This window comes from Perognathus longimembris, chromosome 14 (genome assembly GCF_023159225.1).
Source record: "Perognathus longimembris pacificus isolate PPM17 chromosome 14, ASM2315922v1, whole genome shotgun sequence".
Lineage (NCBI taxonomy): Eukaryota > Metazoa > Chordata > Mammalia > Rodentia > Heteromyidae > Perognathus > Perognathus longimembris.
The window spans coordinates 43,499,134-43,522,334 of record NC_063174.1 but is presented as its reverse complement, the minus strand read 5'-3'; the positions used below and the strand labels follow the sequence as shown (position 1 = coordinate 43,522,334).

Genomic DNA, 23,201 nt, shown 5'->3' with positions numbered 1-23,201 from the left:
TGCTAGGCAAGTACTAAGCCACATTCTCAGCCCCTTAATTTTTTTTATTGTGATTATAGAGTTGATATACACAGGGGTTACAGTTACATGAATTAGGTACTGAGAAATGAATACAATTAATTTTGAACCATGTCTCCCCTTCTGTGACTCTCTCCCAGTTTTTCCCTCCCATCCTCACCCACAACATATCTAGTTCATTTTCTACCTGGTGTCCAGTGAGTTCCATTGTCGCATTTGTTTATCCTTGTTTCACCTTTTATGTGTCCTCCCATCCCCTCTTAAATACAAACTAACAAACAAGACAAAAGAAAAACAAAAACAGAAACAATGGTAACTAAAAAATATCTTTTGTTTCCTTTTCTTGGAGTTCATTTCATAGAGTATTATTTTACATGCTCTTCTGTACATAGCTATTGAGCATTTGTCCACCACTTCTATTCACATCCTCCTTTGGCCTCAGTATGTGAGTGACTAGAGCAATATACAAATTCAATGCAATATCCATCAAAATCCCAACAACTGTCTTCAAAGAAATAAAGGACAAAATCCAAAAATTCATATGGAATAATAAAAGAACCAGAATAGCAAAAATAATCCTTAGCAAGAAGAACAGTGCTAGAAGAATATCAACACCAAACTTCAAGCTTTATTATAAAGCCATAGTGATAAAAACAGATTGGTACTGGCACAAGAATAGGCTTGAGGACCAGTGGAACAGAAGACCCAGAAATAAGTTCACAAACATATAGCTACCTAATATTTGATAAGGGAACCCAAAACACAGATTGGAAGAAAGAAAGTCTCTTCAACAAACAGTGAAAATCAGATGAGAGCCTAACACACACACACACACACACACACACACACACACACACATCTCAAACCCTTATTTAGCTTCTCTTAAGAGCCTTTTGGGCATCCACACTTTGGAGCAGAAATCAATAGCATGGCATCCATCTGCTGCCCCCTTGTGGAGGACTTTGGACTCTTTACCCACTTTTTTTTAAATTTTTGGGTTTTTTTATATATTAAAGAGAAAAGCTTTTATTGGAAAACAAGTTGGTTCATTTAAATTTATTTCTCAGTAAGAGGCATCATGGTGGGGAAGTACAAGGGAGGTGTGTGTGTGTTGGGGGGGGTGGAGGGCTGGGAATCAAATCCCTTTGGGGGAGGCTCGAATACCCAGAATCCCCAGCCCCTCCCCAGGGAGGGCCCTGGGGGTGGAGGTGGAGAGGGAGAGGGCAGAGGCGGGGCATGATTGATAAAGCTAACAAGCAGACAAAAGGCCCTGGCAGGTTGGATCTCAGGGCTGCGCGGGGGCAGGCGGTGACCAGGCCCCAGGTGAGGCCTAGGGGCTCCGTCGCCTTCCAGTCCAGCCTCAATCCTTTCCTTTCCCTTTCTTGGCTTTGGCCTTGGCTTTGGTCTTGGGGGTGCAGGGCTTGGTCACGCGGATGGTCTCCTGGCACTGGGTGTTGTAGCGCGTCTTCTTCAGGGTGCCTTGGCGGGCTTTGGTGCCGGTGCCTCCATCACACGCCCCCCCCCCCCCCTTCTCAAACTTGTACTTGCAGTCGGCTCCAAACTCCTTCCAGTTGCAGGGCACTCGGCAGCGCACGCGCTGGGTCTGCGCCCCGCAGGTGCCCTCGCGGAAGCCCACGCCGCAGTCTTTGCTGCTGGGGGTGCACGGCCCCCAGGTCCACTCCGCGCACTCGCTGCCCGGGGGGGCCCCCCTCTTCAACCTTGTCTTTCTTCTTGGCCACCGCGGAGGTGAGCGCCAGGAGGGCGTGGAGGACCAGGAGGAGGAAGCAGTGCTGCATCTTGCTCAGCCGCGCGCTTGCGCGTGCGTCGCTCCCTCCTCCTGCGCTGGGCGGTTGCTGGTTTGTTTTAGGCATTCCTCTTTTCACAGCTTGAGAGTGGTAGTGACTTGATGATGGTGATGATGATTCTAATGAACACTTCTGTGGTTGTTATGTGCCAGGCACTATGCTAAGCATTGTGCATATTAACTCATTTAATATTTATTACAGTCCTGTGGAGAGTATCATCATTCTCAGGTTATAAGTGAGAGAACTGAGGCACAGAGAAGGTAGGGGACGTGTCAGGGTTACACACCTATTTTTGAAAGGTGGATTCAGGAGAAAGGAAGAGGACGAGAGATTTGTGGATAATGTATCTGAAGTACATTGTCTACATGTGTGAAAATGTCATAATGACACTTTTTTTTTTTAAGAGATGGATCTAGCTTTCAAAGCTAGGCTAACAGGTTTACAAAGCCAGTGCAGTTTCCTTGACCTCCTATGCCTCTAAGTGATTTTCAATCTGTTCTGGTGGCAAAACCCCTGAAAATCACAAGACAGTGATCATTTATTATATCCTGTGAAGTTAAGCTCAGTCAGGAAACATAGCTAGTTTGAGTGTTGTTTATATACAGCATAAAAGCTACACCATGAGACCAACCACATTTCTGGATAGGCATTTCTCTGAGGGATAGCTGGTTCAGGTTTAAAATTTTCCAAAACCCGTTGCCTATTGTTAGCAACTGACAGCAGTCATGGTACAGGTTTAGGTAAGAAGAATCTTTAAATCTAGGTTATTGTGTCTACCAGCTTAAATTTGCCCCTGTCAGTGAGAGAAAGCTTGCTGGTGTTTGGTGAGAGACCCCTTGTGCTCGCTGTGGAAAACCTGAGTCCTATAGGAATGGTGTTCAAGAGCCATGTTTCTCAGGCCAGATGGATGACTGGCAGCTACTCACAGGGGCACAGGAGGTGTAGAGGTGTTATTCTTCTCCTGTGAGCCATTGTCAAGTGGATGTATCTGAAAGTGATTATGTAAGTGGTACTCAGAAAATATAGTTGATTTATTGCGCCAGATTAAACTTTTAAAATTCTGATTTTGTCAGTTTTGTGCATTGGGAGGTGATGAGTTGACATTAAATGATCGCTGGGTCACTTCCTCTCTTGACTCTTTGCTTGTAGCTGTCACTGTGACTTGATGACATAGCTCTTTTGAATATCTGCCTGTCAGTCACAATATCAGTCTGGATCTGAGTAGAATTTTAAGACTGTATGAGTCTTGAGAGTTTTTGTTCTTTTTTCATTATCTAGAAGTGTGCATGCACATGCAAGTGTGCCCATACATGAGGGCCATAGCGAGTGTGATATGATGAGGAGGGTTGCCTCGGCTTGTCACAATTTGGGCTGGAATCCCTGAGTTTATAACTAGACTGGGATGCTTTGAAGAGATTGATTTCCCTCAACATTTGCTCTCGGAATCTACAAAACTGTCTTCCTCATCCCATGGCCCCTCAGATGGCCTTGACTAGGGGCTGTGCAGCTGATCTTTTGACTCTCTCATTGAACTTTTGGCCCTACAGGAGAAACCCAGCCACCAAACAGAGGCTTGCAAACTGTTCCCAAGCCCGCATCAAGTTGAACTAGTAAGGCTCACTGACCACATCTTTCATCTTTCTTGGCTAAAATAGTGGTTCTTACTTGAGGGAAGTTTTGTCTCCCGGGGGATATTTGGTAAAGTTGGGAGAAAATTTTGTGTGGTGTGATTGAGGGCTGGAGAATCCAGAGAGTATACGCCAGGGATGCTAAGCATTCTACAGTTCACAGAGCGGTCCTTACCCAACCTAGAGGTCAGCTGAAAATGCTTTTCCTGGCTGAGCACCTGGCTCTTCCTTCCTGTTTAGCAAAGGCTTGATTTTGCCTTGTTAAGATAAATGATTGCTCTTCCTTGGCTACTGGATTAGAGGAGTTGAGTTCAGGTTAACATATGTTTAGGATTGCTTTCTCTCCCATAGATGAAATATATTCTTGGGGGGGGGGGGGAATCGTCCTTTTTTTAAGGCATTCCTACAGTATATGAACAAATATACAAATATGAGTGTGGTGTTAAATATATAAAACTTGAAGGATGTTTAGAAATCAATGCCTAAAAAGCAGGCAATAATGAAAACTGTGGAGAAAACCTTAGGCTAAAGTAACTGTTTCCAAGTTTAGGCACTCGTCAGTCTCTGCTTTTCTGTTTAAAGTCTTAGTTGAATAAATCAACACTGATTTTATATCCTGCCTTCCTTGACACTCTGTCCTTGGCTTGTCAGATGTCATATATTTTGCACCCAGTGGAAAGAGATCCCTTGTTCCTTTTTCTCTTCTGTTTCTCGTGTAGAGGTCCACAATGGACTGCCTCAGGTGGGACTGTGAGGCTTGTTTGGGAGAATTAAGACAATTAGTGTAGGCAGGTAGACAGTGGCTGACAATGCGCATCCGATTCTTCACTGCTCTTCCCTGCCAGGGAGAGGGAAGAGGGGGTGTAGGGAGAGAGGAGCCTCTTGACAGTTGGCTGGCTATCAGTCTCTGACTTCTCTGCCTTTTTTTTGTCACTTTCCTGCAGGGGAACAATGGCCTTAAACCTAAGGACAATGAGTTCACATCTAAACCCTGGCACTGGCCTATCAACTATCAGGTAGGACCTGAGGCTAGAGTTCTCCCAGAAAAAGGAGCCAAGTAAGGGACTGTGGAGACTAGCTTGTTATGGGGTGCTAAGGGGAAGCCTTACCTAGATGGGCTGGATATAGGGTTGGGCTTTCTGCCTTGATTCTGACCCCACCTTCCCAGAGAGCTCATGTAGAATTTGCATTCTGGGGCTGGGATGTAGCTCCGAGGCCAAGTGCTTGCCTAGCATGTGCAACATCCTGGGTTCGATTCCCAGTACCAAAAAAGGAAAAAAAAAGAATTTGCATTTTGGACCTCCTGTCCAGGCTGCTTGACTGTGGAAGGTGTCCAGTCTTCTTCTCTGTGGAGTGAGCGTAGTTGGGAATGAGCTGAGAGCCCTGGATCAACAGGGCATCCTCTGTTCCACAGGGCCTGCGCTTCTCAGGGGCCAATGACACAGACTTGCGAGTCTACCTACTTGGCAACCCGGTGAGTTCCCCTCCTGCCTGACCCAGATCACGCCTGTGGAAAGCTGCTACCATGTTCTCATCCCCCACTGTTCTTTCCATACAGGTAGTCTGGTGGCTGAATCTGGTGAGCATTGCCCTTTACCTCATCTTGGGGAGCATCATTGCCATTGCCATGCAGAGAGGGGTGCAGCTGCCCAAGGAGCTGGAAGGTTAGGGCCCCTGTGCTTTGTCTGCCCTGCCTGCAGTTGGGGAGGACTTGTGGTCTGGTGGGGGCGGGGGGGAGCTGCCTACTGTGAGAGGATTCCTTGCTTGCCCAGTGGCACTTTCTTCCTTCCTTTTTTTGAAAGCCAGCTCATAATCACCCAGTACCCAGTTATGTGCCCAACGCAGTGCCCCTTCCCAACAGTTCTACTGGGCTAGTATTACCCCCATCCATGGATTTGGACAGGCACAATGGGAGTAAAGATTTATCCTGGACCTGTAGTTTGTAAGTGTTAGTGCTGAGATTCAGACCCAAGCATCTGACCTGAGAGCCTTTCCTTCCCTTATGCTATAGCCAGAGCTTCCCTTTTTCCCATTGCCCCTGTGTTCCACAGCCCTGCTCCCCAGTGTGGTAGACAGGCATGTCCCGGGATGGCAGTGCTTCCCCTACTGGTACTACCCCTGTTCTGTTTAGTTGTGACATAGACCACAGCACTGGAGACATCTCCACCAGCTGTGCTTGCCGTCCAGCTTCCTGTCCAAACAGCCCAGGCCCAGACCCCCTTCCCCTCTGTCCTCTCTGACCTCACCTCAAGGCCAGCCTGCCCCTGAGAAGGTTTGTGGTGGTGGAGGTGCCGGTGGCCGAGGAGGGAGAGCAGGTCTCTGGAGCTGTATGCCTCCTGCCCAGCAGTGTCAGCCCCCCCCCCCCCCGCTGGCATGTAGCATCCTTGCCATGTGCCAGGGCTCTGCTAGGCTAGGTACTGAGCAGGCCTCTCAAGACCTCTTACTCTTCTAGTTGCCATGGTGCCATGTGAGCAGGGCACATGGAAGGAAGTAAGGTAAGGTCACCTATCCCGAGTCACACAGCAAGGAAGAGGCAGAGCTGGGCTGGAACCCAGGCTCTCCACCCTTCCCAGCCTTCTGACTGGGCTGTGCTGCTTTGGGGCCCAGGGCAAATCCAGGTGCTGCTGCGAGGAGGTGGCCAGATGCTGCTTGGCTGGGTGCTCCATTACTTCCCATTCTTTCTGATGGGCCGGATCCTCTACTTCCACCACTACTTCCCAGCCATGCTCTTCTCCAGCATGTTGACAGGTCAGTGTTGCCTGCCCACACTGGGGACACAAATTGGGAGGCAGGGCAGGAGAGGAGGGAAGGGCCACCATGAGCAGCAGTGCTGCTTCCTGCAGGATTCCCAGAAGTTCTCTGACACGCTGGTGCTGGTTTCCTTGCTCTCCATAGGCATCCTGTGGGACAGCCTCCTGCGACTCTGTGCCTGGGCCTTGGCCTCCTCTCCCCTGGCCAGGGGCATCCACCCCATGGGAGTGCTGAGCCTGCTTCTGGTAACTGCCTACAGGTGCGCTGCCCCTAACACGGTCCTCCATCAGGTGCTCACTGGTGCTTTGGCCCTGAGTATAATTAGGATCCCTTGGAAGCATTTAAGCCACTCTTTGGTTGGCTCTGCTCCAGCGGCTCTGATTCAGTTTGGTACAGTGGGTCACAATTTCAGAGCCCCTCAGATGACCTTAATGTGCAGTCAGGGAGGAATGAAAGGGGGCTTACTCCTCTCTGCTAGTGGCTCTGAACTTCACCACTCCCTTTTAGTCCTGGGGCTCCTTGCTGGAATAGCTCTCTCTAGGTTGAGGGAAAGGAAGGAAATGTGGGAATGCGGGGTGGGTTGGGGATCCCAGAATATCTGGAGGGAGAATATTATTAGGAAAGCTCCCCTTTTCCCTCCTCCTTGCAAATTCCACAGATCCTGCACAGAGAGCCCCCAATTGTGACTCTGTGAGGTCCTTGTGACCTGCCGGCAAACTTCTCTTAGCCAGTACTGAGCCTCACCCCCAGGACCAGACCCCTAGATGGTCCTTCTCCTAGACTGAGTCAGATGGACAGATGGACAGGGTTGTGTTGGTGGGGCCTGTGTGATGCACCCAGCAAGGGGCACTTGAGTCAGGTCCTAAGTATGGCCTGAGATTTACCAGTTACCTCCCTCTGATTCTTTTCCACAGTTTCTACCTCTTCCACCCTCTGGCTTATGGGATGGTTGGTCCCTTAGCCCAGGACCCTGAAAGTCCAATGGCAGGACTAAGGTGGCTGGAATCATGGGACTTTTGAGGCCACTGCAAAGGACCGAGGTCTGGTTCCAGGAACTCTCTGAAGAGAGCCAGTGCAGAGCCAAGTTCTGGACTCTGTCGCTTCAGGTTGTTGTCTGAGGAGCCCAAAGCATCATCGGCCCAGGATCAAGCTGTCGGGGCAAAGCTAGATTTCACTTAACACTAACGAGCTGCAGCTCTGTCTGCAGTACCTGCAAAGGACTGTGTCTCTTGGACCTAATTCTCTAAGTGTGCAATATGAAAAAGGATGAGTGTGGGAAGGAACATGTGTCCAGTTCCCTGTGGAATACAGAGTAACTGGACAGCCGAGAAGCATAAATACGAGAAGTCCATCCAGGGCTGCTGTAAGATTTCCTGGTATTTTTCTCATTAGATTTGGCTTGGTTTGAAGTTCTCTGACTTCTAAGAGGGTCTCGTGGGCTGGGAGTGCTGGCTCTGTGTGTGCTGAGGGCCCAGCTTGGGTGGGCCAAGCCACATTTCCCTTCTTCCCATAAACAGGCAGACTCCTCAAATTCCCTGTGTGGACACAGGTCAGCTGGGCTTCTGGCCCACCGTGCACATAGAGCACCAGGCTCTGGAACACCTCACCTGCCTGTGGTTGGCTCTGCCCTAGGCCTTGGGTACTTCTCCTCTAGCACACTGAGGTTGGTGGGGAGAACCGTGTTCTGTCCCTGGCTACTCTGTTCCCAGGCCCTGTGTGCCAGAGACCATACTCCAGCCTGGCCGTGAGCACTGAGACAGGTGCGCTCTCCTGCTGGCGGGGAGAGCTGTTGGGGAGCCTTCTCAGCAGCTCACACAGAGAGGAGCTGGAGTGGGGAGCCTTGCGTGAGCTGAGATTCCCGTGGGAGGTCCAGATGTGGAGTGCTCAGCCTGTTAGGGCCAGTGTTCCTTCCTCTGCTGGATGTTTTGGTTTTATCTTTGTAGTCCTGCCCAGATGACACCCTCTGTAGCTTCATGGGGTTCCCCTTTCTCTTTGTCACTGCTTCACTAGTTTCTTTTGCCCCAAGACCCCAATAAACATCTAGAAACACATGGCAGCTTCTACAGTCTGCCACATTGAGCTCAGAGCTCAAAGCTGCTTCCACTTCTTCTCCCAGGGGGATTAAGAAAACTTTGGGGTCAGGACCAAACCACCCCAAGGCCAGCCTTTTAGCATGCCTGCCTCCTCTCAGTTCAGGACAAAATGTTTATTTGATCTCAGAAGACTTTGATGCTTCACGGTTTAATAATGACTCTGCCACTCTCCATCTTCCCTCCACTGTAGCTCCCAACCACTCTGACAGGGTCACAGCTCTTTAAAGCATCTTCAGGAGGTGGTTGCCACGGAGACTGGTAATTGGTCTCAGGGACAGGCTGTGCTACCTACAGAGTGGTGAGGAGGGAAGCTTCTGGGCTCTACTTGACCGTTCAGACCAACATCATTAATGTTAATAGAGGAAATGCAGCCATGTCAAAAGCAAGACAGGGTGGTTAATTAGATCTGAGGCCCACTGACCTCCCTTTCCCAGGGCTGTAGCCCTTTTGACTTCCCCCAGCAGGAAGCTCAGCCTGTGCCCTGAGTCTGGGCTGCCTGCTTAATTGCATTTCTGGCAGGAATAAAGGAACTGTATCCTGACTCTCCCTCTTTTCCTCTCCTGCAGGCAGAGCTAGTTTCTGCTGTTCTTGAATGGGTCACTGTCTAGGTGGGCCTTTCTGGAGGTAGGATGCAGGGATCTGCTTGGCTCTTAACAAAGGTGTCCTATGATGACAAGCCCGTATCTTCTTACTTCCCAAGAGGAACTTGTTTGAAGGGAGACACTGTGAAGGAGCCCAGGAGCATCCCTTAAGCGAGGATGAAGATGGAGTGAGCTTAGCTAAACCATCTGTCCAATCCTCTCCTAATATGACCACCTCAAGGACAAAAGTTGCCTTCTCTCCCTGCTTCTCTGGGATGGAGGACGGAGACCTCCCACCTACTCCCTCTGCTTCCATGCCAAGCTGACAGACTTCCCTGGGGACAGAGCTACCCGGGGTGCCATCCACAGCCCAGGTTCTGTTTGGAAGGTGCTGGAAACAATAGCCATGGCTAGGGGGAGGGGGGGGGCTGCAGCCCGCACTTGAAGGGGGAAGGGGGGCTGCTTCAAGTACGGGCTGCAGCCCTTGGGAATCGGTAGAAATGTGACATCTCAAACTGCTGGTAGAGAAAGAAGACATTTGTCAGACAGCTCAACCTCCAGCCAGTGTCGTGAGCCGCATTTTTTTTTTAAAGTTGCTGGAACTACTCAGAGGCCATTTACTTTTGTAATAAATAGCTCTTGTTTCTAATGCCATGCTGTTCTTGTACTTAATTGCATCTGACTTGCCCTCCGGCCTCCTTAAAGAAGAGAAGAATGTTGGGAGGGCAAGAGCCACCCATGCCTGAGAGTCTCATGGCTGAGGCCTTTTCTAATTCCAGTTGAGACTCTGCCTGGTAGGAAAGCCTGATGCCCAGGGGCATGTGGGCCTTCCCCCGTACATGCCTACTTCAGTAATGTTAGAAGACAGTTCAGTTCACCGAAGCTTTCTCTAAAATAAGTAGGAAGCTGGAGTTTTGTGGGTTTTTTTTTTCCTAGTTTAACTTGCACAGACAACATAGAAAAGCTATGAAGAAACCATTTTGTCTACTCCTAAAACAGTGAGTGCCCCCCTTTTTTTGGTGATGATCCTGGGGCTTGAACTCAGGGCCTGAGCTATCTTTGAGCTTCTTTTGCTCAAGGCTAGTGCTCTAACACTGGAGCCAGAGCTCCACTTTTGGCTTCTTCGTGTTTCTTTTAAATAGTTTATTTGAGATAAGAGTCTCATTGATTTTCCTGTCTGGCCAGGCTTCAAAGCACAATCCTCAGATTTCAGCCTCCAAAGTGGATTACAGGCATGAGTTGCCCACAGTACCCAGCTAGCAGTTTGCCCAGTGAGCAGTTTGCCATTCTGCTTATCAGAGCTCTTCACCCTGCCACAGCCCGTTCTTCTGAAAGGCTCAAGGAAACCTAGGATACAAGAAAGGTAGGGTTTACTCCAGGGTCAGCCTGATGGGAGGAGGAAAGGAGTCTTGCTGTACCACAATATTGGGGATCTGCTGGGTCACCCCTCTGCCCCCTCAGGACCAAGTGTAGCTCGGGGCAGGCTGGGAAAAGGTAAGTCATGATCCTCAGGAGATGGAAAATGCCAAGGACAGGAAAGTCAGACGGACCAGATGCTCTTCCACACAGCATGGCTGAGGTTTTGGTGTTCGCTCATTTGACATTTAGTCTTCATCATGCTCAGGGATTTAACCAGAAGAATTGAGGATGTTTCTGTCTCTATTCTTCCCATGAGAAATGAAGTTGTTCAAGTCATAATAAGGAAGTAGAAGCAACACTGGGGGTCACAGTGGGGATTTGGGGCTTCTCCAGCCTGGTCCTGGACTGGAGGCGCCTCTCTGGAACACCTTGGCTGCCCTGGACACAGGGGAGCTCTCTGCTCAGCATGTCTTCCCTACTTGCTGTGTAATGCATCCTCAGTTCAGTCAGCACCCCGTTTTTCCTGGCTCTCCCAGGTGCACCCAGGGTGGTGGTGGTAGTGTGGTGGTGGGTATGGGCAAGTTAGTACCAGAACTTAAGCTCAGGACCTCAAACTCTCAATCAGCTTTCTTGCACACAACTGACACTTTTCCATTTGAGCCATGCCCCTACTCTGGCATTTTGCTGGTTAATTGGAGATGGAGTCCCTTTGTCTGAACTGTGAACACGGTTCTTGATCATAGCCCATGAAAGTGATGGAAGGAGTAGAAAAGATGGAGCAGAGAGTTAGACCTGACGTCAAGCCCTGGCCCACCACTTGTATGACCTTGGGCCAATTGCTTCACCCTTTTGCCTCTGCTTCTTCACAAAGATGACAAAAGAGTTGTTGGATTATTTATTTATTTATTTGCCAGTCCTGGGCCTTGGACTCAGGGGCTGAGCACTGTCCCTGGCTTCCTTTTGCTCAAGGCTAGCACTCTGCCACTTGAGCCACAGCACCACTTCTGGCCATTTTTCTGTATATGTGGTGCTGGGGAATCGAACCCAGGGCTTCATGTATACGAGGCAAGCACTCTTGCCACTAGGCCATATCCCCAGTCCTGGATTTTTTTTTTTTTTTGAGGGGGAAGTGTTGGTTTTGGTCTTAGAGCCAGTTCTCAGGGGCTAGGTGTTGGCCCAGAGTTTTTTCACTCAAGGCTAGTACTCTACCATTTGAGCCATGGCTGCACTTTCAGCTTTTCACTGGTTGATTGGAGATAAGAGTCTCATGGATTTTCCTGCCTGGATTGGCTTCAAACCACAATCCTCAGATCTCAGCTTCCTGAGTAGCTAAGATTATAAGCATGAGCCGCTGGCACTCTGCTAGGGTCTCACTTGATAGAGCTGTTGTGGGGTGAGTTACAACCCATGTCTGGACATAAATGCTTAGTGCTAGCTCTTTACTGTCATCAGTACTTGACAACACTAACTCCAGAGTAGCAGTTGAACACGCCCAGGTTTTAATAGATATCCCCCAGAGAAGAGAGATTCTGTGACATCGCCAACCCCTCAAAGGTGAGTTCAGATTCTCCATCACTCCTGACTTCTTACACCATGCCAGATGCTCAGACCTTTCCCAAGGGGAGCAGAGGTTAGCAAGCACCTTGCCCTCTCCTGCTAGCTCTGGCTCCACGAAAGCAGAGTCAGCAGTGCTGATTCCACTGACTAGCTAAGACTACTACTATTGATAACCACTACCTCTGTTGCCAGGAAGTGCACACTGGACCAAGTGGAGGCTCTAGACCAACCAGGTGACCTGTGTAGAACACTGTGCTCTTTTGTGTGGGGACCTCTGAGATTCTTAATGACACGGGCTTTGTCAGGCTTCTGCAAAGTCTTCTATGCTCCAGCCCAAGGACCCAAAGCTGCATGAGGAGTTGGGAAAAATATAGAACAGGGTGCTTCCCAAACAAACTCCACTCCGGGGAGGGGGAGCAAATAGACACAGATGGAGCTCGTTGGGTTTGCTGGAGCAAGACTGAAGCCCTTCAGTGTTTATTCAGGGCCAGAAGGAAATAATTTTAGAAGGCAAACATTATCTTCATCTAGCACAGGGTTGGCCATGAGGCCACTGTCTGTTCATAGCCGATGGCTTGAAGATAATCACTTTGTATCCATGGAACAAAAGGATGTCCTCTAGAGATCTCGCCACCCCAAACTCACAGTGCAACTGACCGCTGAGGCACAGAAGATGCTCAGTCACTCAAAACAAGGACCAATGAGAGTGACATGAGCGCTTGTGCATGCGCTCTCTCTCTCTCTCTCTCTTTCTCTCTCTCAGTTGTGGGGCTTAAACTTGGCCTGGGTGCTGTCCTTGAGCCCCTTTGTGCTCAGACACTTGAGCCACAGTGCCACTTCTGGTTTTTTGAATGGTTAATTGAACAGTCTCATGGGGACTTTTCTGCCTGGGCTGGCTTTGCACTGTGAACCTCAGATCTCAGCCTTCTGAGTAAGATTACAGGTGTGAGCCACGGGTGTCTGGCAATGAGCTTGCTCCCTACCTGGGCCACTAGGGCTGGGTTTGAACCCCAGAAATTCTCATGCTTTAAAGAAAAAGGTTTAGTTCTAATTGACAGGTAGCTAGTGATAGACACATCTAGTGATAAGCATGACACCTGAACTTTTTATACATATATATGTATTACTTTTTAAATGTTATGTTGAGGCTTGTAATTTCAACATTGCAGAGACTCAGGCAGAAGGCCAAGAAGAGTTCAAAGCCAGCCTGGGCTATATATAGACCCTGTGTCAAAACAATTTTTTTTTCTTTTTTCTTCTTGTCAGTTGTGGGGCTTGAACTCATGGCCTGGGCACTATCACTGAGCTCTTTTGCTCAAGGCTAGCCTTCTACCACTTTTTTGCCACAGCGCCACTTCCAGTTTTGGGGTGGTTAGAGATAAGACTCTCATGGACTTTCCTGCCCAGGCTGACTTTGAACTGTGATCCTTAGATTACAGCCTCCGGAGCAGCTAGGATTACAGGCATGAGCCACTGGCACCCAGCAAAAACAAAACAAAAGTTATGGTTTTTAAACTTTTCGTGTGCAGGTGGTACATGCCTGTGTCTTCTCTCCCCCTTACACCCCAGGAGCTCACCTGGCCAAGCAGGGCTGAGATTTGAACTGGGACTTAGGGGTTCACAAACCAGGTCTAATGAAACTGTAGGTTTGGCAAGAATCTTGGCTGTGGTCTGGGCTCTGTGCCTAAGCTGAGAATCTTAATGAGCCCAGTGGGGAGCTAATGCTCCCATCAGACTCAGAGACTGATGGAGAGCCCCGGGCCTCTGTCCGGTCAGGCAGGTAGGTGACCTGGTGCCTGCTGGCCAACCTCAAGAGGGAGACAAGAGTTGGGGCATGATTTGCACCAGAAGGAAGCAAGCTCAAGAGCCTACTTAGCTCTGTTGGAGCATGGCTTCTGCATTAGGGGATCAGATTCAACACTAAGTCCTCCCTGCTTTCAAGCCTAAGGAGAAAGTGCTGGGTTATGTGTTGTGTTCAAGGCCAGCCCAGGCTGGCCTTAAACTCATGACCCTCCTACCTCAGCCTCCCAAGTGCTGGGTTTTCGGTATCACAGGTATGCACCACAGTGCCCAGCTAGCATGTGATAATGTTACTACGTTCCTGGTGAGAAACTCTGGCCCAGATTTCTGTCAAGCTCTAAAGGCAGGAGCTTTCCCAAGCTCCAGACTGTGTGGCCAGGAGGTTACCGAGGGAGCGCACGCCTTGCTGGGCAGAGGGGGCGGGGGCGCGGCGGCTTTAAAGGGCGCTGTTGGAGCTCGGAGGTGCCGGACGCAACAGCCAGAGTGGGGTTCCTCTGAAGGGCCTGCGGGGCTGGCGGCTCCCATCATCTTGACTCCTCCTGGCCAAGGCACTGGGGGCCATCGTGGGTGCGGAGGGGTCCGCGCCGCGGTAGGTGTCGGCTCCGAGATGGCGCAGCACGTGCGGTGATGGCGTCTGCGCCCCAAGGGTCTCAGCCCGGCGCCCCGAGTCCCCGGGACAGCATGGATCGCCCGGAGCCCGAGCTGATCCGGCAGAGCTGGCGGGCGGTGAGCCGCAGCCCGCTGGAGCACGGCACGGTCCTGTTCTCCAGGTGAGCTCTGCCCGCGCTCCTGGGGGAGGATGCGCGGGGGGGGGGGGGGGGAGCGGGGGGTGCTCCCGGACGGGAGGGAACGGACCCCACTGCGCGGGGCGGGCAGCGGCCAGATGTACGCCAGAGAAGTGGGGCGCATGGCCACCCCCACGCGTGGCGCAGCCCCCTCGGCTCCTCTCCATGCTGCAGGCGCACACACGTGCGCCCAGATGGGCTGGCTGGGGGGTGGCGGGGGTCTGCCACGCTGCGCCCTCCCCTGGGGTCCCCACCACTGTGGATGTGAGTGCCCCGAAGGCGGGAGGGACAGGGTGGGCAGGCGCCTTCCAAAGGGAGACTCGGGTTAGGACCAGAGAACCACCGGGAAGGGGAGGCCAGTGGTGTGGAGGGGGAAAGACCCTGCTGCCCTCACGGGGGGGGGGGGGGGGGTTGGGGAGCCTTGGCTCCTAGGTCAGACCCAAACTTCTGACCAAGCTTTTGCAAAACCTCTCAAAGAACAAAGGAGCAGTCAATTAAGTTTCACGAATGCAGAGTCACAGAGTTACACAGACACATGACCCCCCCCCCCCACCAAGCCAGGTGGCAGCTCCCCATCGTGCCTTCTGGGATTCCCTCAACTGGGTTTGCTCTGGCATCTGGGTGGCTCCCTACTTTCAAGTACTGTGACATTAGGAGAGTTCCTGAGCATCTCTGCAGGCTTGGGAAATTTAGAATAAAAGTTCTATCCAGGGCCTGGGAGTAGAGTGCTCGCCTCGTATACACAAAGCTCTGGATTCGATTCCTCAGCACCACATATATAGAAAAAGCCAGAAGAGGCGCTGTGGCTCAAGTGGCAGAGTGCCAGCCTTGAGCAAAAAGAAGCCAGGGACAGTGCTCAGGCCATGAGTTCAAGCCCCAGGACTGGCAAAAAAAAAAAAGTATAAAAAAACCCCCAACATATTAAGTTGTAAAGGATACACAGTTACAAGGTTAACCACAAGTGAAGTTTCCAGGCTTTGTGTGTGTGTGTGTGTTACTACAAACCTCCTGCTTACTTGCTATGTCCTCTGACCCTTCTTGTTATCTCTATGTTGTTTTTGAGATAGGGTATCCCTAACTTTGTCTAGGCTGGCCCCCAACTCAAATCACACCCCTCAACTACTTAGAGGTTACTGTGTGCCAGGGCCTGTAAGAGTCCTGGAGATACATTGGCTTCTCTAAGCTCTTCAGAACCTAGGGAAGGGGAGGAGCACTGGCAATGCTGGTAAGGCCAGCGGAGGGGTGCTGTTGGCTTACTGCTGATCAGCTGGGGCTGCTGGGCTCACTGCTCACTCGTGCCCCCTACCCTGCAGGCTCTTCGCCCTGGAGCCCGGCCTGCTGCCTCTCTTCCAGTATGATGGCCATCAGTTCTCCAGCCCCGAGGACTGTCTCTCTTCTCCAGAGTTCCTGGACCACATAAGGAAGGTAAGGGGAGGGACACCTGCTTCTTTCCCTCTGAGTAGGACCCCCCCCCCCCCCGGTCAGCCTTCTGTGCAACCCTGCTGTCAGCTACTGACTACAACTTTAGTCATGGCTCTCAGCTTTTCCCCCTTGTCTCTCAACCCTGGTGCTAATCAATTACACTTTCAGATTTGTAATGGCAATGGTGAAATTTGAACTTACAGCCTCACACTTAATAGGCAAACCACTCTACCACTTGAGTACACCCCAGCCCCAAACTGAGATTTTCTTAGAGCCTGCTGAGTCTCACAGGGCCTCAGTTTCCCCGTCCTAGGCAAACAATACTGTCTTAATGACATCTGGGAAGCTTTGAGACTCTCAAAGAGAAGATATTCATGGGTTTAACAGCATTAGCTGGGCGCCTACTCTGTGCTGACACAGGCTATCTGTTGCACTTGCTCTGTGAGTACAGGGTGCTAAGGGCTGCTCTGGCCTTGGATTCAGGCGACGGTTGTAGTCTGGTGGGATCGGCCAGGGCCCTCGTGTGACTGCCGCCTTGCCCCCGGCAGGTGATGCTGGTGATAGACGCTGCGGTGACCAATGTGGAGGACCTGTCCTCCCTGGAGGAGTACCTCGCTGGCTTGGGCAGGAAGCACAGGGCTGTTGGTGTGAAGCTCAGCTCCTTCTCGGTAGGTGATGGGACTCTCCCCTTCTCCAGAGGGCCAGGCCTGGGCCAACCCTCCCTTCCAGTCCATCCCTAGCACCGCCCTGTTCTCTGTGCCCATCTCCATTCCCTCCCCTGGCCCCCTCTAGGGACCTGCATTGTGTACGTCTCAGCTCTGTGGCCTGGCGCTAGTCACTGACATAGCCTCTCTTAGAACCACAAAATCAGCTGGTCTACTCAGCTGTCTTTTGCTGGGTGTCAACCCCCCCCCCCAAACATCCTCGCTTAAAGCAACAGCTTCTGATTTCTCACAGCTGGGCTCAGCAGGGCAGCTCTTCTGTTCTGGGTGGTACGGTAGGAATGACCCTGGGGCAGGACAACCAAGGAGCTGTGAGCCTTTGAACTCGGTCTCCTGTGCTAGCTGAGCACTGCACGGAGGGGGGCTGAGCTGTAGGACAAGCGCCAGTGCGCAAGTGCACATAAAGCCTCTGCCAGCGTCACTTTCTCAGTGTTCCATGGGCTCACGGGGGCCCAGTGCCATGACGGACTTTGGCAGATGGTCAGCCCCATGAGGAAGGGCTTGCTTGCCTCTCCCAGTACCTGCACAGTGCCTTGGGTTTTTTTTTTTTTTTGGCCAGTCCTGGGGCTTGAACTCAGAGCCTGAGCACTGTCCCTAGCTTCTTTTTGCTCAAGGCTAGCACTCTACCACTTGAGCCACAGCGCCACTTCCGGCTTTGTTTTTGTTTCTGTTTTTTTTTGCTTATGCGGTACTGAGGAATGGAAGCCATGCCTTCATGCATGCTAAGCAAGTACTCTACCACTAAGCCACATTCTCAGCCTTGTTTTGAGGGTGTCTTCAGCAAATATTTATGGGATAAATAAGCTTTAATAAATTTATTATTTTTGAAACATATAATTATTGAAGGCTTATTGTATGCAAATGCTAAGGACTTTTTTTTTTTTTTGCCAGTCATGGGGCTTGAACTCAGGCCCTGGGCTCTGTCCCTGAGCCTCTTTTGCTCAAGGCTAGTGGTCTATCACTTGAGCTACAGTGTCATTTCTGGCTTTTTCTGTTTATGTGGTGCTGAGGAATCGAACTCAGGGCTTCATGCCTGCTAGGCAAGTCACTAAGCCACATTCCCAGCCCCACTAAGAACTTTTTTTTTTTTTTTTGGCCAGTCCTGGGCCTTGGACTCAGGGCCTGAGCACTGTCCCTGGCTTCTTCCCGCTCAAGGCTAGCACTCTGCCACTTGAGCCACAGCGCCGCTTCTGGCCGTTTTCTGTATATGTGGTGCTGGGGAATCGAACCTAGGGCCTCGTGTATCCAAGGCAGGCACTCTTGCCACTAGGCTATATCCCCAGCCACTAAGAACTTTTTAATAGGTTATCCCATTGAGTCTTTCAACAAGCCCAGAACTTGGAACATTTATTTCATGTTACTTGCTTAAGGCCACCAAACTCCTAAGTGGTGTTAGGATCCGAACTCAGGTCCTTCTGGCTCCAGCACCCAGGCTGCATGTGCTGTCTTGCAAGTGAGGGAACTGAGGAAAAGGGAAACTGGATTGGTTGGATATTTGAGGTAGGAGGTTCCAGACAATGCTTTGGTCACAAGCTTAGGAGAAGGGTGAGATGCTTTATTCATTCCATAGCCTCACACTTAGGGTGAAGGGTGGGCCTGTGGAGGAAAGAAGGCTGGCCCATGCTTACCAGCCCTGGCCTTGCCGGTCTCCCCTGTGCGATGGAGCAATGTCTTTGAGATGACGGTGCCTTTTGTTTTTGCAGACAGTGGGCGAGTCCCTGCTCTACATGCTTGAGAGGTGTCTGGGCCCTGCTTTCACACCAGCCGTGCGTGCTGCCTGGAGCCAGCTTTACGGGGCTGTAGTGCAGGCCATGAGTCGTGGCTGGGATGGCGAGTAAGCAGCGACCCCTGCTTGGTGGTCCCCAGCTCTCTGTGTCTGTCTCTTGGTCTGTGTCTGTGGTCGTCCAGGCCTCTCTTGTCCCCTTAGCTATACTAGAGAGATGGTAGAGAGGGCTCCAGCTGCAGAAGGAGTGGCCTTTCCTTCCAGAAGTGGCTCTGGGCCTCCTCGTCCTTGTGGCCTCTTCCCTGACTGCCTGTTCACTTGGCTGGCCCCCCTTCCTGCCCCATGAGGCAGAGCAGAGCTTTAGTGGCAAGGTGGCCTGGGGCTGAGATGGGGAGCTTTTGAGACCATAGGCTCTGGAGGAGGTAGGAAGGAGTAAGGTGGCCAGGCTTCAGGGCCCTTTCCATTTTGCCTGCTCAGGCCCTGTCATGCTTCCCTGTCTTGGCTCTCTGCTTTCCACAAAGGAAGAGAAAGCAGCTTTCACGAGCCTGGGAGGGAAGGATGCTCTGTGGCTGCCATGCCATATTTTTGGGTCTCTGGTACCCAGGTACCCCAGCCAAGTAGTTTCCTTTTGGCAGAATGACCCCTTGTCCTCATTTAGCATTTCCGATGGGAGCAGCAACAAGGCCCCTGAGGAGCCCAGCTGGCCAGCTGGGGGTGGGGGGTGGGGGAGGGCGGAAACGGTGGGGACAGGCAGAGGAAGACAAGGGGGGCACTCCTCCCAGAAAACTCCGTCCCGACACTCTTCCTCCATCCCACTCCAGCAAGGCTAATTCTTAACCCGTGTCCCTCTCCCTTTCACTCACCACTCTGCTTGGAGATGGGCCTACAGCTGTGTAGTTACCATACTTAACACCCACAGTGGGCCAGGACTAGGGGGGGGACAGCGGAAGCCTCCTGATCTGCCCCTACCCGCCTGCGCTTTCTCTCTCCCTCTTTGCTGTGGTTCTGTGAACTCATGAAGAATAAAGTTGTTCTGTGTGCCTCTCTAACCTTCCCAGACTGGTCTCTTCTTGGGCCTTAGCCTGGGGCTCAGAGCATGGAGGGAGGGGGGGGGTCATAGGGCTAGGGATAGAGGGGGTGGAAAGGTCTGGGGAGGTGGAAGGTGATGGTGATAGCTGAGGAGTCTGGGGTTCAAGCTGACTGGCAGGCTATGAAACCCAGATTTTCTCCCTCTGGGCGTGCAGCTAGACCGACCCTCCTCCCTCCCCCCTCTTTACAGCTAGGAGGACAGAGGAGAGTTCTGTTCAGTGAGCCATGGGAGGTGGGGGGAATGCTTCCTCCTCCGACTCCACCCTGTTCCTTCCTGCTCTGTCATCCATCCATCAGCCTGGCACAGACAGACCTCATGGTGACCTTCAAGGACATGTGCTGACGGGATATGACAGAATCACAGGGTGAATGCAACTCTGCCCCGAGTCACTGCTTGTAGAAAGCCGACCACTTGGAACTGTAGATGAGACACATCTACATTTTGGGTCAGTTACAATGCATAGTATGCTAGGCAGGGCACATGGCTCAAGTAGTAGAACATTTGCCTAGCATCCATGAGGCCCTGGGTTCAATCCCTAATACCACACAAAACAAATACTAAACGGTACCTTAAAAATGGTTAAGTATGGGGCTGGGGATATAGCCTAGTGGCAAGAGTGCCTGCCTCGGATACACGAGGCCCTAGGTTCGATTCCCCAGCACCACATATACAGAAAACGGCCAGAAGCGGCGCTGTGGCTCAAGTGGCAGAGTGCTAGCCTTGAGCGGGAAGAAGCCAGGGACAGTGCTCAGGCCCTGAGTCCAAGGCCCAGGACTGGCAAAAAAAAAAAAAAAAAAAAAAAAAGGTTAAGTATACAACTCAAGGGAAGAATGGTTAAAAAAAAAAAAAAGGGTGGCAGGGGAGCTCACTGGATACAGAGATGAAAGTGCACTATTCAACTCGTGAGTGGAGACGAGAGTGAGGGAACAGAAGATACTGCGCCGAAGGAAATGTACTCATTGCCTGGCTCTTATAATCCCTCTGTACATCACCTTTATAGTAACAATTTTTTTTTTTTTTGGCCAGTCCTGGGCCTTGGACTCAGGGCCTGAGCACTGTCCCTGGCTTCTTCCCGCTCAAGGCTAGCACTCTGCCACTTGAGCCACAGCGCCGCTTCTGGCCGTTTTCTGTATATGTGGTGCTGGGGAATCGAACCTAGGGCCTCGTGTATCCGAGGCAGGCACTCTTGCCACTAGGCTATATCCCCAGCCCACAATTATTTTTTTAATTCATAAAATTTAAGAAAAAAAAAAGGGGGAAAAACAAGCCAGGCACTGGTAACTCACCTGTAATCCTAGCTATCCTCCTATTCAGAAGGTTGAGATCTGAAGATCCTCGTTCCAAGCCAGCCCCGGCATACAAAATCTGGGACGAATCTGCAGTTAACTAGCAAAAGACTAGAGGTGGAGGTGAGGCTCAAGCCTCACGATAAGAGCACCAATCTTGAGTGACAATGCTGAGAGCGCGCAAGACTTGAGTTCAAGTCCCAGTACTAGGGCGTGTATATGTGTGTGCACATAGGCGCGCACCCCCATGCACACACCATGCAAAAATCAGGGCAGAGGTGTGGCTCAGCAGTAAAAACCATTTGCCTGCAAAGCATGGGGGTCCAAGTTCAACCCCAGTACCATAAAATTTTAAAAAATGGTTAAATTTTGTTTACAGTATCTTATAATTTTAAAAATGTTGAGCCAGGCACTGATGTCTCACAACTGTGATCCTAGCAACTCAGGAGGCTGAGATCTAAGGATCATGGTTCAAAGCCAGCCAAGGGCAGGAAAGTCTGTGAGACTCTTATCACCAATTAACCACCAGAAAACCGGAAGTGGCGCTGTGGCTCAAGGTGGTAGAATGCTAGCCTTGAGCAAAAAAAAGCTCAGGGACAGTGCCCAGGCCCTGAGTTCAAGACCCATGACTGACCAAAAAAAAGAAAGCAAGCTACGGATCACATTGCTCCCCTGCTCCAAATCTCCCAGTAGCTTCCCAGGTAGCTAGAATGAATCCATAGCCTTAATGGAGTCCTACTACGCCCATTGCCTTCTTAGACTTCCTGTCCCTCTCCTTCCTTTGCTCTATCTGTCCCAGCCACTCTGGCCAGCTCCATGCTCAGGCCCTCAGCTTTGAGCTGCTAGTGAATAGAAATGCCACTTGGTGCATTTTGTGTGAAGAGGAAGGAAGAAGAGCTTCTGCCCAGTGGAGCCAGGGGGAGAAGTCAGTCAGAAGAGCCACGGAGCCTGGCTGAGTGGCTCTGATGCACACCATGTGATCCTTATTTGCAGAGCAGGATCACAGGGACAGAAGCTACGCCACAGCCTAGCTCGCCTGGGCTGGTGGGATGCTAAGGCCTCCATGCCAAGTGGTACCTGAGGCCAGGGTTGTTTTCCTCACCTGCTCTGCTACTCCCTCCCAGCTAGCAGTCATCTGGGGCCTTCTGTGAGAGAGGTGATCAGACACCATCCTAGAAATTTCCCGGGAGTCTTGGGCATTGGGAGGGCTTCAGATCTCTGAATAGACTCACGCCACCTACTGGGATGGGGAACCCTGCCAATTGAGGTTTGTGGGGGAATGTTAAACTGTTACAGTACACAAGTAGCTCTGCCTCCCACCTCCAGGCAGGCACTCTACTACTTGAGCCACACCACCAGCCCCAGAAACAAACCTGGGAGTGTTTTGCTGGAAATGAGTTCCTCCTACCTCCATGTTGGGGTTCAGCCCTCCAAAGAGCAGACCAGGAAACCTGCAACGGAGTAAGCGAGCGGCTCCCGGGGGTTCCTGCACTGCTTGCAGTGGACAATTTTGGCAGGGTGGCCAGGAGCAGCCCCCATTGGTCCTGGGCTTGGCCTCCCACCAGAGGCTCCAGGAGGCCTGGGCTTTCCTGCTTCCTCAGACCTGATGTGGTACCCGCATGGCACTCAGCGAGGATGCTGAAATGCCCTTGTGGGCCCAGCCCCTCTGCCCAGGAAGGCACTTCTGTGATCCATCTCCACTGAAGCGGCCTGGAGGATTCCATCCAACTTGGCTTGAGGGGAGAGGAGACAGGAGGATGGGCCTTGGCCTTGTGTCCAGGCTGGTGCTACAGTGGGTATGGAGCCACACCCAGTGACAGACCAAGAGGTCCCAGCAAGGGTGGTGGCAATGAGAAATCCTTGGGGCAGTTGTGAGCTGGTCATCTTTTGTGACCCTCTCCTTCCCGGCCACACCCATCCCCCACTGTAGCCCAATCTGCTCTGTTCACTAACAGGACAGTGGGTGGCCCTTGTGTGCTCCCATCACATCTGGATGAGGGGGCAGCTAGGGTTACCCAGATGGATGAAGGCGGAAACCGTGGCTCAACCCAGAGCCAGGGGACTGTTCTCTATTCCTTGCGTGACAGCCTCTACAAAGACCAGCCCTTGTCCTGAGCAGGTTTGATGTGGATGCCCCCCTCTCTTCCCCCAGCCTTCCTTACCCTCCATGTCCCCCAGGCACAGACCTGAGCCCACCTGCCAGTCTTCCTGGGTCCCTGCACCAGAACCTACCCAGCCACTGCCATAATTCGGTTGCCCTCTTATGGGGTCCGCCATTTGCTTAGCGGGCCCAGTTGCTTAAGGCAAAGCCGCCCTTATGGCTTCATGGGGAGCTCAAGGACCAGAATGTTCTCTCTACTGTACAGAGGAGAGATGCAGCCACATGCTGTCTCTCTGGCAGGCTATACATTGGGATCAGGGCAGGAGAAGTCCTTTGGGGGCTAAGGGGGGGTCTCAGAAAGTGTAGCTTTGTCCCAGGGGGAAAAGCTATGTGGCGAGGTGTGTCACCCCAGGCTTGGTGACCTGGGAGCACTGACTCTGGGTGGAGGAAAGGTTGCTGGGCTGGCCCAGAGGTAGAGGC

General features: G+C 51.5%; 2 protein-coding genes and 1 pseudogene across 4 annotated transcripts in view; 2 read left to right on the top strand and 1 right to left on the bottom strand.

The window, feature by feature from the left end:
- The window catches only part of Pomt2 (protein O-mannosyltransferase 2), a 39,939-nt gene extending 30,650 nt beyond the window's left edge, over nt 1-9,289 (top strand). Inside the window, exons 16-21 of one of the 2 annotated variants that reach the window (XM_048362569.1) lie at nt 4,396-4,467; nt 4,866-4,925; nt 5,010-5,115; nt 6,059-6,199; nt 6,347-6,461; nt 7,117-9,289. In XM_048362569.1, the coding sequence (XP_048218526.1) occupies nt 4,396-4,467; nt 4,866-4,925; nt 5,010-5,115; nt 6,059-6,199; nt 6,347-6,461; nt 7,117-7,222 (600 nt within the window). In that variant the 3' untranslated portion in view covers nt 7,223-9,289. Of the gene's footprint in view, nt 1-4,395; nt 4,468-4,865; nt 4,926-5,009; nt 5,116-6,058; nt 6,200-6,346; nt 6,462-7,116 lie in introns of those variants that run through there. The other variant, XR_007213222.1, reaches the window with a different exon arrangement.
- LOC125363392 lies at nt 1,165-1,859 on the bottom strand (annotated as a pseudogene).
- Nucleotides 9,290-14,273: 4,984 nt separating the features above from the next.
- Ngb (neuroglobin) lies at nt 14,274-18,359 on the top strand. Of its 2 annotated transcripts, none has more exons than XM_048362580.1 (4): nt 14,274-14,362; nt 15,691-15,802; nt 16,348-16,467; nt 18,225-18,359. In XM_048362580.1, exons 1-4 carry the CDS (start codon nt 14,274-14,276, stop codon nt 18,357-18,359), a joined length of 456 nt encoding a protein of 151 aa, XP_048218537.1. The 2 variants fall into 2 exon arrangements, with proteins under 2 accessions (XP_048218537.1, XP_048218538.1); XM_048362581.1 differs by having other exon boundaries at nt 16,348-16,478; nt 18,224-18,359.
- Nucleotides 18,360-23,201: the final 4,842 nt, after the last annotated feature.